The sequence below is a fragment of the Columba livia genome, chromosome 1 (genome assembly GCF_036013475.1).
Source record: "Columba livia isolate bColLiv1 breed racing homer chromosome 1, bColLiv1.pat.W.v2, whole genome shotgun sequence".
Classification (NCBI taxonomy): domain Eukaryota; kingdom Metazoa; phylum Chordata; class Aves; order Columbiformes; family Columbidae; genus Columba; species Columba livia.
The window spans coordinates 148,974,095-148,987,379 of NC_088602.1; the positions used below are offsets into that span (position 1 = coordinate 148,974,095).

Here is a 13,285-nt window from a genome sequence, read left to right on the forward strand (position 1 = left end):
TATAGCAGTAGATTTGTCAAGCCAAGTGGCACATCAGTCACATCCAGGCCACAGTCATCTCTAATGAGACTCAATTACGTCCATACTGTGGTGAGTATGGTGAAAAGGATCAACTTAAAGCCCATCATCCTGTTACGTACTCAAGGTTCCTCACTTAGAACTATAGTAGAATCTGCCCATCCACAAGTAGATGGGATATTCCAGTAATCGATTAACTTATCTCAAGAATAGGCAAAAAATTCAACACAGAGTGATACTCACAGTAACATAATTAAGTTCATAAGCTGCCTTCAGGTGCCCATTTTGAGACAAATATTAACTTCACACTGTTCTCAATGGGCTTAAGTATTTAACCATATTTCCTAACAATGCTAGGATACAACAATCCTTGCTAACCTTCTTCTTCAACAAGGATACTGGTAAAAAAATTCATAGATTAATTAGACTATTAACACAGCCTATGGAGAACAATAAGAAACACAAACTATTTTGGAAAAGTAATTGTTTTGTGAATGTCTCTGAAGAACAAAGTTTGATTAAAATAGTTTTACCTTGCTTATAATGATCTAAATTTTCAACAACTTTACCAGTGATACAAGTAGCTAAATAAAGACAGAACTGAAAACAGTCATCAATTTTTCAGATGGGGAAGAGAAAGAAATAGAAGTATATGAAAGGGAAATGGGGAAATACAGTGATGAAAGATTCAGGGGAAACAGGAAAATGAGGATGAAATATATACTCCAACTGCTCAGTGGAAACAGATTTTAACCAGTTTAACTAGCCACTAGGGCCTGGCTCTCATTAAAAAAGGCATATGGAAGTCTGATTAAAATTTGTTTTAATATCTTATATTGCCATGGGGTAATTCCAGTGCTTGCACAAAATAAAGGATTCTAATGAAGTGCACACATTCAAAGCATCCATACATTTTTAAAAGTTTCCTAGGCAAAAATGTGACACTAGATATTTTATACGTTGACAATGTAAAATAAAGTTGTTTCCATCACAAAAAGGATTGTAATGTAAATCTGAGCAGATTCAGAGTACAGAAACCACAAATAGAAAGCCTGTTTTCTGCTCTGCACACCTGACTTAAAGAACTTGAAATATTCTGATTCCTTCCATGAAACTAAAATAATTACTAATTTTATTAGTGTCTTGAAACACTGAAAAATAAAAACTCACACTTTGATTGTTTGGGGTTTTATTTTTATTCCCCTCCCACTCCACATTTTACTGCATTTTGGACTGCTTTTATATTTACCCTTATTTTGAATGCCTTATCCTTAGGAATACTTGATGCTGAGCTAATTAAAAACGGTGTATTTTATTCATAATTACTGATACTTGTTCTCAAATCTTAATTCTACTTTCATAAGTTTGTTTATTTGTAAATTTGTTATAGTTGTACTGCCTTGAAATTAGTGGCAAACCTCACAGTTATAAGTATCTACATCTATAACAACAGCACAAATAAATTAAGTTTTGAAGAGTAGTTTATTTATAATTTTGAGGTAAGAAATTTAGTTTAAGTAAATCAACTTTTTGAAATCCACACTGTAATCCTCAACTATAAGTCTTTCAACAAGTTTAAAACAAGTGTAGAAGTGACACTGCTCTGTACTGTATAGAAAAAGACAACATTCTGTAGAAAATTCTTTAAAAATAAAAAGGAAACAAAATAGACAAAAGACATTTGCTTTCTTGCAAAGTTAAATAGTAAAAAAAAAAGAAGTCACTTTACCCGTGCTGGACTGACTCCAGTAGTGCTGGCAGTCATGACTTCATGTTGCGAACCAATAATATTTTTAATCTTCAAATCCAAATCTTCTACAACTTCCTCTACTGCCTGACAGAAAGGATCCCCATTGCTTCGGCCTTTTATCAAATGCATCTTCACTGTTGACAGAATTCGCCCCCCTGAGATTCTGAAAATAAGCACAGGGTCATCTCCGCATTAATCCTGGCAGCACTTTAGTATACTTACAAGTGCTGAGTGTAGCCAGTCTTCACAGCTACTCAAAACTCTTCAGAGAACTGCTTTTATCTTTTAAATCAAACAGCAGTGTAAAAGTATTATCCAACATAATAGTTTGCTAAAGAAGAGATTATAAAGAAAGGTAATTAATTCAGCATTTAGTAATACTGAGCTGCAACACAAAACTAACTTCTCTATAAAAGCTCAGAGAAAAGTACTTTCTTTAAACCCACAGTTACCCCTTTGCTCATAAGCTGTTAAGTCTAAACAAAATGTTTCACTGAACCACACATTCCAGTTTAACAGCCTATTAGATTTTGAATCTTTTGTGCTTCATGAAAGTGCTTGAAAATATCAATCTGCTTTCCATTTTATTTAAATAGATAGTAATTAGACTAGATGAACATCATTGTTTGCCATAAAGGCACACACTATTAATCTCTTTTTTCAATCAACAAGCAAAAATGCCTTCTGAAAAAATAACTTAGTTTAATTAGGAAAAGTCCATGCAGTTTGACAACAAAAACATAAATAATTGGATCTGATAGATACAGGGGATTTCTTTCAGCTCTTCTTATAGAAAGATAAGAAGGAATTTGTGAGTGCACCTAAACTATGTTTAGATTGTGAATTTCATTTCATGATCCTGTACCATGAACCATGCAAATCGCATGTATGATAGACTACTTAGGAGATCACTTTTGGATTAGAACTACTGGGTCTGTTCCCAGCAAAACTCTTGAATGATTAACAGTTACAGTTGTACAGATGACACTCCAATAGGTAGAGTATTGAGAGAACTAGACCATGTCTTGTTCCCTCAGACTGGCAAGACTCACACAGTCTATAAAAACAGAAATATAACAGGCTTCCAGGTAGACTGTATTATCCTGAGTGCATAAGAAAAAGAAATAATCAATTACTACAGAATCACAAGAAAACCCAAAGATCTTGTGCCCAAAAAAATGGCTACAGGGCCTGAGGCTCTTGGGACAATGCACCTTGATTTACCCCAGACCTGACGAATGAGAAGCAGCAGTTACAAGTACAAGAATCCCACTGGTCATTTGTCCGTGTAACTTTCCCACTCAGGGGTTGAAAGTGCTGCCCTGAACAATGCTGCCCAAAATGAATAAAATAAAAGAACCTAAAGCTTAGAACTAGAGTTAGCATAGTCCCATCACAAGAGTGGAGAATGCAAGTGTTAGGAGCTAATTACTTATTTTGCAATTATAGTGTGTGGCAAATAGCTGCAAAAGCATACGGAGGTACAAAAGCAGGAATGAACCAGGTTTAGTAAATTAGCTAGAGGATCACAGATCTATCTCAAAGATTATAAACTATATTGAGACAGCAAATGTGTCCCAACTACTTTAACAAAGACTTAGTGAAAGACAGAATAAACTTGAGTTAAAAGCTTAATAATTTTGCCCAGTACCTACACGAACCATGAAGCACTAGACTGCATGTTTTACCATCACTTGAATTTGGGCAAATAAAAAAAGCATTACAAGAACCACTCAGCTCTCCTACATCATAAGGTATCTCTTCCAAGAAGCTTTTTGAAGTTGCATGTTGTTTGGAAACTTTATCATTGATTCTCCGATCTTCTCAGAACAGGAACCCATCATCCAGACCAACAAAGATGATTATAATCAAGATTCCTCTTGCCCCACTGAGCAATCATTTATCTTCTGTTTAACATTACATACGTATAGGCACTGCATTATGTCCCTGGGACATTTTGTCTTCTATTTAATTCTCCTTCTGCTTATTTTCCTCAAGTTTTCAGAGTGTGGTAGTCTATATTTTAAACTCTAATCTATAGGGGTTTTTTTAAAATTTATTTATTTCCATTTTACATTTTCACATGCAGACTTATTTTCACCTTTGAATACCAGCTGATAATGCATGTCCCCCCTGCTCCTGCTTACTGAGCCTAAAAGGATACCTTGCAAAGTGAAAGAAAAGTATAGGTTGTACACATTAAATTCTGAAGATTAATTTTAGAGTTCTAGTTGGAAGAACCTCCATCAAATGAAACTGTGTATTTACATTCATAAACACTATTAATATAAAACAAGAAGACAGGGCTAGGTAAGAACAGGAATTGAGTCAGAGGAGAACTAGTTAGTCTATATTGTTCCCTGTTAAAACACATAAAGGGAACAGGCCAGAGACCTTGTTGTTTTGGCTTATTCTGGCTGAACAGAAAACCTGAAGTTGAAACTTTTTTGGTTTTTTTCCAGGTCAAAACCAAGTATTTCCACACAGTTCTCAGCTTCAACTCTTACAGATTAAAGATTGTTTAATTTACAATAGATTTGCAGCCTGGGTTAAACAGAAAAACTTGTGCTTTGCACGATGCATGCACTTAGTCAAAAGAAAAGTCACCCTGCGAAGTCTCTCTATGCACAGGTCACAAATCAGCCAGATCTTAGAAAGGCTAGTTAGAAAAGAAAAAATAAATAAATAAATAAAATAAAAAACTGTGGTATACCTCTGTTCCAAAAAACACAATTCAGTCTAACCACAAGAGAATGAAAAGTTCAAGGGGAAGAAAGAAAAAATCATCGAGTACAAGTTGTCAAGAGGTAAGAAGAGAGCACTGCTGAAGTTCTGTCTCAGAGATGCGTATAGGAACCATAGCCAAGTATCCTAATGCTTCTTGCCAATTTGCTTTATTTCCCTCAGCCCTAAACTGACACTTTCCAAAATAATACCCTCAAATGAGATAAGCACTGTATTAAATGAGAGGTGTCTGTTCCATAAATACTGTGCTGATCTTCAAACTCTAAGATAAACAAGCAGGTGAAGGGATTGACTGAAGTTGCCTTTGAAAGCCAGGTTCATCAGTCCTTTGTGTCGACAGATTTATTGAGCTTATCTACATCATTATAATTTCCACACATTTAACATACATATACATATATGTATGATGGAAGAAAAAGTATTATTATACATTTGGCAATGAGCATCAGTCAATTTTGATATTCATAGTCTTAACTTAAATGCTATGCAGTGTATGTGACGCGATTAGCTTGTAGCTTTTGACTAAGAAAAAGAAAAGTGATAAAAACATTTTCTATGTTTATTTTTTTGCCTCTACTACCCAATGCCAACTAAGGATATTTGCTATTAGAAGTACAGTTCATTTAATCTCTTTTTCTCCCCATATTCCTTTTTCTTTTCCAGGAAAGAGTTCCAATCCACCATCAGATATACACAGTACTAACTGGAGCAAAGAAAAGGAAAAGTTTATTCATGCTTCAACTAGAATTTATATAAACAGGCCAAGACATAGAATGCTGATCTAATGTGTGTGGGTTAGTACTGAAACACTGCCACAGCTTGTGCCATTTTACATCAGGATATGATATAACAAAATAAGGTATCTTGTGAAGTTTGCTTTATTAGTCTTGAATATATTTATAAAATGTTGAATCCACCTCATTTGTGATTTCATGAATATTTCAAAGCTTACTACAGAAAGTCCTAAGTAACAATGTCTAGCAGTTTCAAAAAGTACAGTCAAGCAAGTCTCAATAGGAGAGGCATTCTTTTAATCTCTTTATATGTGCCATCTAGGGCACAGGTGGAGATGGCTAGAGCTCTGTCCATGCTTATAGAGTCCTTTTTGTGGCAAAAAGAGTATCATACTTTTCCCAGAAAAGACAATTCACTAAGTCAAAAACCAACTCAAGAAATAATGATCTTAAACGTGAAACTATAAATTAACTCAATAATAAACACACTAGTTCTATTTAAACCAATCAAATAAGTTATCTGAGCAACTTAAGATCCACCAGTAGGACTTCCTTGTTAGTGAGGTTTAGAAGGATTAATTAAAAGCATGAAGATAAAAAGCAAACGTGGTAAAAATGCAACTTGGGTTTTGCTTTTTTTGTTTTGTTTAGTTTCATTGTTTGAGTTTGGTTTGTTCTTTGTTTGGGTCTTTTGTTTGTTTGTTTTTCCCTTCTTTGATAGCCTGCATTACTCTTCATTTGCTTCAGCAGATGGGAAGAGTCCAACAAACTCTACCATCTTCCATCACTAAGTCACAATTTACTTTCTTATTTCCTATTCACAAAAGCCAGGACTGCCCAGTGGCTGGGTGAGGGGAAAACTGAGTGCACAATTAAAGACTATGTTAAGGGATGCATCTCAGACAACTGAACTGGCAGCCTCTAAGTGTTTAGTTTTACAGACAATGTTCAGTTACCTTTTTCTTTTTTTAATTAAAACATTTCCAAACCTTGTAGATGAACTTATGGGATGAGTGGCTCACTACTTCCAGCATGAAATGGCATTACAAGAGCAGTAAACAGTTCAGGTGGGATTCATCTCACCTGTCTTATACCCAGAGAGAAAAAGAGGTATCTACATGAAGATAAAATGAATCACATGCTAACAATGCCTTATTTGCATCAGTGCTTCTAAAGCAAATTTAAAATAAAATAATACAATGTAAAACTTCACCTGTTAACTAAGCATTGTATAAATCATATCTTCTGTCAATGGCTGCTTCTACTAAAAATATTTTCATATCTTGTGCCTGCTTGAACGCTTTTGCCTTACATCATCTGCATCCCAGTCCTATCTATTTCCATCTAATTTTCCTTATCAAACAATATTTTCTCATGTTGAGGTAATTAATTTATAAGAAAGTAACTGCTTGCCTTGTCTATTTTCTTCCTATTGATATTATCACAAACAAGCTCCTCTGCATAACTAAAATTTAAATTACATCACCAAGGGTTCTTCTTACAGAACTGGGGCCTTAGTATGCAACATTAATATGATGCAGAAGCATTTCTATTTATTTTCTGGAGATACATATTTTTTTTTGAAAACACTAAAGTAGCACAGAGAAGGAAAAAAAAAAAGAGTTGAGGATATGGACAATATTCAAAACCTGATAAAAAGCAGAACAGACTCCCAAAGCTTATTTCAAGAATAGAAAACAATGTATCAAAATTCTGTTATACTAAGGTCAACATTTTTATTCATTCATTTCAGCTTCTCTAGAGGTTAAACATTGATGACAAATATATATCTATCTAACTTATGTAGTGGGAACAAATGTCTTAAAACAGGCTGTAAACACCTAGTGATGATGGGATGGGAGGGAATCACAGCCTTCTTCTTTGTTATGGATTTAGTAAGGTGTTTTAGAACTTGATAAGAACTGAACATTAATCCAATTTTTTAATTTAGACCTATATGAATAGAGTACCAATCTAATTCTATTCTCAAATGCAAAGAAGCAGGATGTTAACTAGAGCTTTATCTACCTGGGTTGAAAAGCAGGGAAAAAACTCCCTAAGAAACCATATAAAATACAAATGCTCTTAACAGAGCAGTAACTGTACCTTTAAAACAAACCAAATGTTTTTTTCTAATTATGTTATATGCATAAATTAAGGAAAAATAAACAGTAGTTCACTTTAATCTGTATTTCAAAATTTCAACAATAAAACTGTATCAGTCAACTTATCTAGATTTTAGATGTATCTGTAAAAGAAATAAGTAACTATATCTAAACATCCATAGTATTCAAAAATTTCACTTCAAACAATAGACACATGCATTATTTCTCCAATTTTTTAAACCATACAGAACTAAAAATTAGGTGAAGACCCTAACTTAAGCCCTTCAGAGTTTTGCAGTTTATTAGATCCAAAATAAAAGTACAAGAAAAAAAAAATAATCCTGTTGCTAAGTATTTTTATGTGTTGCCGCTGCCACTTTTGTTGTATTGCCAAAAAATTTCTACCTTTGGCTTCTTCCACCAAACTAAGAGCGACTCTTGTCAGAAAGTGCCACCATTTAAAAGATCTGGTACCTTACCAAAAACTTACTGCAAAAACCAAAATTGGTGTTGTCAGTGTCTGCTCTCACCAAGGCTAATTTGGGATATTCTTCATAGCAGGCAATGTTCCTCAAATCCTGTGATGTAGCTACTATAAACTTAAATATGTTTTTTCCTCAGAATAAGATGCTTGATCGGCAGCCCTGTGCGTTCCATGCTACAGTTCCATTGTTCCGTCATAACATATCCAATGTAAAAGTTCCTTGTAGACATAGTCACTTTTCTGCAATTTACTGAAAGTTATCAGAACCAGAATTATGAGCAGGGAGCTGCCAGACTGCTGCTGCTCAAATCTGGATTAAAGGGAGGACATGGAAACAGATGAACTAGTAGTTCAATATTTGTATAATGGCATAACGTCAAGATTTTTCTGTCCAGCACCAATATCAAGGTGCCATAGAACCACAGCCTCCATGTCTTCATGTCTTCTTTTTAATTAAGGGACTATACTTGAATTTCAATATCTAAGACACAATGATCAGTGTATTCTCCAGCGCCAGCCTAAGCTAGGAAGGAAATGGATAACAAATTACAAAAGTTACAATTTAATTAAATGCAATATTGTACAATTGGAACACTTAAAATACCACACTTCAACTGTGATATCTTAAGTCAGACACTCTCAAAAGATCAGCTTTTTCAACAACTTTCTTTTTTCTTGCAAATCCAATTTAAACCACAATTCAGTCTATTTTAGAATTATTTACTTCTTAATATTTTGAAACATTCTCAACATTAATTTAAAATTACATCTATCAGACTAAAAAATATCAGTATTTCCATTATAAAGTTAAATGTGTATGTAAAGCAGATAATTCAAAGTTATGTTAAAACATGCTAGTCTTTGAAGTGGCAGGCATTTTCGAGAAAAAAAAAATTTAAGACTCTGGTTTAATCCTCATTTTTTGTTCTTAAAAAATAATTATTTTCTTACACAATCCTTTCTGATATTTTAATATTTCTTCAAAATGCAAGATCATTTTTAACTAAGTCACAAGCCCAATGTTTGTTAACATGCTAGAATGCTAATACAGTCTTAATTTGGTTCATTCTATATAACCAGTTAATATTTTAAAACCACACATATTTATTCTTCAATTCAACAATGCAATGAGTTGAGAAACTAAGGACAATTTGGAGAATCACAGGTTCATCAGCCTCAGTGTGTTCTCTAATAAAATGATGTAAAAAGTCCTCTGGGAAAACATTTCTGGTATGTGAAGGATTCTGTGGTGGCTGGTAACTGTAAGCATGGATTTATTAAATGTAAATTATGCCTGACCCATCTGTTTGCCTCCTGTAATAAAATGACTGGCTTTGTAGACCAGGGAAGAATGGTGGATGCCATTTACCTTGATTGTAGCAAGGCTTTCAACACTGTCAGAAAATACTCTAAACATACAAATTCAGATGTTACAGAATGGATGGATAACTAGAGTTCAGAACTGGTTGGATGGTCAGGATCAGAAGGTAGTAAACATGTAACAAATGGAGTACCATAGGGGTCTATCCTGGAACCTGTTTTTTTTTCTTTTAAATATTTTTGGCAGTGACACTGTGATAAAAGTACATGTTTATCAAGTTTGCAGATGACACCAAATTGGATGGAATTGTCAATATACTTGAAGGCAGAGCTACCATGCAGAGATACCTAAACAGACAAAAGGAATGGGCTGAAAGAACCATATGAAATTCAACAGGACATACGAAGTCTTGGAAAGATATAAACCTTTGCAATGATACAAGCAGCTCTATGTAAAAGAACCCGGGACTCTTGGTGCATGTTCAGCAAGCTAACTGTGAGCCAGGAGTGTGCTTTGGCAGCAAAGAAGGCCAACAGTATCCTTGGCTGCATCAACAGTAGTGTAGCCAGTAGTCTGAGGAATGTGATTATTCCTCTCTAATCAGCACTCGTTGGATCAAATTTAGAATACTACATCCAGTTTTGGGCCCCCCAGTCCAGGAAATACACTGATAAACTGGAGCAAGTCCAGCAGAGGGCTGCCAAGATGGTCAGGGAGATATGCCCTGTGAGAAGCAGCTAAGAGAACAACTTGTTCAATCTGGAGAAGTGAAGGCTTCAGAGGGATCTGCTAACAGCTTTCCAATACCTACAAGAAGGTATCTAAGAAGATGGAAGCCAGGCTTCTCATGTTGACAGTTAGTGGAAGGAAAAGAGACAACAGGCATAAATTGAAACAAGAGAGGTCCCAGATTGATACAAGAAAAAAAAACTTCACCATGAGGAAACTCAAGCAGTGGAGCAGGTTGCCAAGAGGGAGACTCTGCAGTCCCCATCCTCGGAGTTTTCAGAGCTCCATTGGATAAAGCCCCGATTAACCTAGGCTGACCCCATAACTGACCCTGCTTTGAGCAGGGTGTTGAACCAAAAACTTCCCAATGTTCTTTCCAATTTTAATTATTCTATAATCCTAAATTTAAGGAGTCCAGTAGAAAATGTTTTGCACACGCACAACTTTCCAGCAATTTTAAAACACAAATCTCCAGGGCTGTGTAAAAGCTATCCAATTAACTCAAACATTCAGCACAAGACCAGAAAAAGTCTTACATGCATTTTCTCCTAAAATATTACTGCATCTCCAGATGTAATCACAACTTCACAAAAGCAATACATAAGAAATAGCATTTTCCCTGTCAAGGGAAAGATCAATGCACTAATCATAGAAGTATTTTGATTGGAAAAGACCTTTAAGATCATCAAGTTCAACCATTAACCTAACACTGCCAAGTTCACCTTTAAACCATGTCCTTAAGAACCTTATCCATGCATCTTTTAAACACCTCCAGGGATGGTGACTCAACCCCTTCCTCTGGGCAGCCTGTTCCAGTGCCTGACAACCCTTTCCATGAAGAATTTTTTTCCTAATAACCAATCTAAACCTCCCATGGTGCAACTTGGGGCCATTTCATCTTGTCCTGTCACTTGCTACTGGGGAGAAGAGATCAACACCCTCCATGCTGCAACCTCTTTTCAGGGAGTTGTAGGCAGCGATAAGGTCTCCCCTCAGCCTCCTTTTCTCCTGGCTAAAAAGCCCCAGCTCCCTCAACCACTCCTCAGACTTGTGCTCCAGACCCCTCAACCACCTTTGTTGCCCTCCTCTGAACTCTCTCCAGCACCTCAATGTCTTTCCTGTAGTGAGGGGCGCAAAACTGAACACAGGATTTGAGGTGCAGCCTCACCAGTGCTGAGTACAGTGGAACTATGATGCAAGTGCAATACCAAGCACTTGATCTTGTTGAACCTCATACAAGTGGCCTCAGCCCATCAATCTAACTGGTCCAGATCCCTCGGTATGGCCTTCCTAACCTCCAACAGATCAACACTCCCACCCAATTTGGTGTCATCTGCAAACTTAGTAAGGGTGCACTCAATCCCCTCATCCAGGGAATTGATAAGGATATTAAACAGAACTGGCCCAAATACCAAGCCCTGTGGAACACTACTTGTGTCCAGCTGCAAACTGGATTTAAGTCCATTCAGTAGAATTCTTTGAGCCCAGCCATACAGCCAGGGTTTTAATCAGCAAAGAGTACACATGCCCAAGACACAAGCAGGCAGTTTCCCCAAGAGAATGCTGTGGGGAACAGCAAAGACTTTACTGAAGTTTAGGTAGACAATGTCCACAGCCTTTCCCTCATCCACTAATAGGGTCACCTTATTATAGAAGGAAGCAGGTTAATCAAGCAGGATCTACCATTCATAATGTCCAAGTGCATGATCAAGTCAAGCAGTATGATTTCTACAATTGACTGTAGAAACTGCTCATGGGCCTGAAATGAAGACTCACTCTTAACCATCACACTCGCTCAAGTGTGTTGAATGGAATAGTACAGCTAACTTCAAACAGCTAGTAATGTGAGCTGTGCAATAGTGTCACCTAGTGGTCAGTACGTACAGCAAAGTCAAGGCCCAATTAAAGAAGCAATTTTACTGCCCATCTACCAACCTCGCTACTCTACAAAATCTGTGGGGACTTTTAAATATACATATGTATATATACACACACACATCTATATGACCCAAAAAGTGCAGTAACCAATAACACAAGTGCCTTTACGTCATTCAATTTTAAGTCACGCACATATTTACAAGCTTGAAAAAAGTCATTCCAGAAATAGAATAAGTTGTTTCCAGATGTAAGAAACATCGTTGTCTGGTTTTACAGCATCCCCAAACTTTAAGGAATTTTCATGCAACTGATTCTTGAAAGATCAGCGATTTCTTCTAATTTTAGACATCTGAAGAATGAGGAGAGGCAAACTTGAACTATTTCAAAATTTCAGAGATTTGTAAGAATGTAAGAATGTTCATTCTGCTCAGTGAATAAGTTTGAAACTACCAAAGTTCCTTGTATCTTTCCATTTCTCCTGCTATCAGGTCTGCTTACACTTTGTGCCATACTTGATTCAAATCATCATAGCATCATCAAATTTCCACTCTGTTTGACAGCTTTACCTTCCCTCATCTCATCGATTCTTAGCTGAATTACTTGGTGATGAGAAATACATTTTTGTTATTCTCTATAGGTTAGCAGATATTCAGTTGCACCATATCTCCTACTATGTTCAAAATACTCTTAAGTACATCCCATCAATGTCCAACATCTTCAAATCAGTTTCAAGGTCTCCAAAGCAAAGGAACTTGACCCAGGCAGGTGAAGAAAGCCTCTTTCCAACATGTCCTCCACAATGACCCAGCATTTATTTGGCTACTTTTTATTTTATCTAAGTTCAAGTTTCATAAGATCTACATTCTAACAAGATCAGACTGAAATAACAGACTTGTAATCATCAAGTAAACAACCAAAAATACTGCATTTTTCTTGTGGCATAGCAAATTCTGAGACGTAGTTTTTGCAGCTTCGCTAATCTCTACATCAAAGTAACAGCAATACTGCAGGTAGGTTGTTCGGTTGTCTGGTAAAAATTTAATAAAAATAATAAGCTAAAAAAAAAAAATCTATAAGCTTACCCCAATTTCCTTTCAAATATTTATATTTTCTCATAAAGTTTAAGTTGTAAACATTTATTCTGAAATATTAAATAAGTACATTATTATATTTTCTTTCATGCCCCCATGCAAGACACATGCACAAAGAGGGAAAAAAAAAAAGGTGTATAATAAGACAAAAATATAACAGAAATTCTATTACCTTGGATTTAAGATTTCACCAACAATTTCTTGCAGCTTGTCAATAAAATTAACAAAGTTTGAAAGGCCTTTTACATGGGCTTTTAAAGGATCAAATAACGAAGATGAACAGCCTCTTCCTCCAAGTTCTACGGTTCGGATAAAAGATGTTGCCATCTATTAAGAGAAATATTCAGAAATATGAAGCTGTAGACATATGTGAAATGCACTTGTTGAAGAGAGCCTCTCCTATAGTTTTGCAAAACCGTGGTTGAAAGCA

The 13,285-nt window shown here is 35.8% G+C and overlaps 1 protein-coding gene across 15 annotated transcripts in view; it reads right to left on the reverse strand.

Annotated features, from left to right (window-relative positions):
• Positions 1-13,285, reverse strand: part of PARPBP (PARP1 binding protein) — a 46,076-nt gene that overhangs the window by 20,867 nt on the left and 11,924 nt on the right. For all 15 annotated transcript variants that reach the window (XR_010467395.1, XR_010467396.1, XR_010467397.1 and 12 more), the window contains 2 exons: positions 13,028-13,182; positions 1,748-1,931 (listed from right to left, as the gene is read on the reverse strand). Coding sequence is in view for 12 of the 15 variants with exons in the window: in XM_065037356.1 (XP_064893428.1) it covers positions 1,748-1,931; positions 13,028-13,182 (339 nt within the window). In the remaining 3 variants the exon portion in view is untranslated. The remainder of the gene's footprint in view (positions 1-1,747; positions 1,932-13,027; positions 13,183-13,285) is intronic.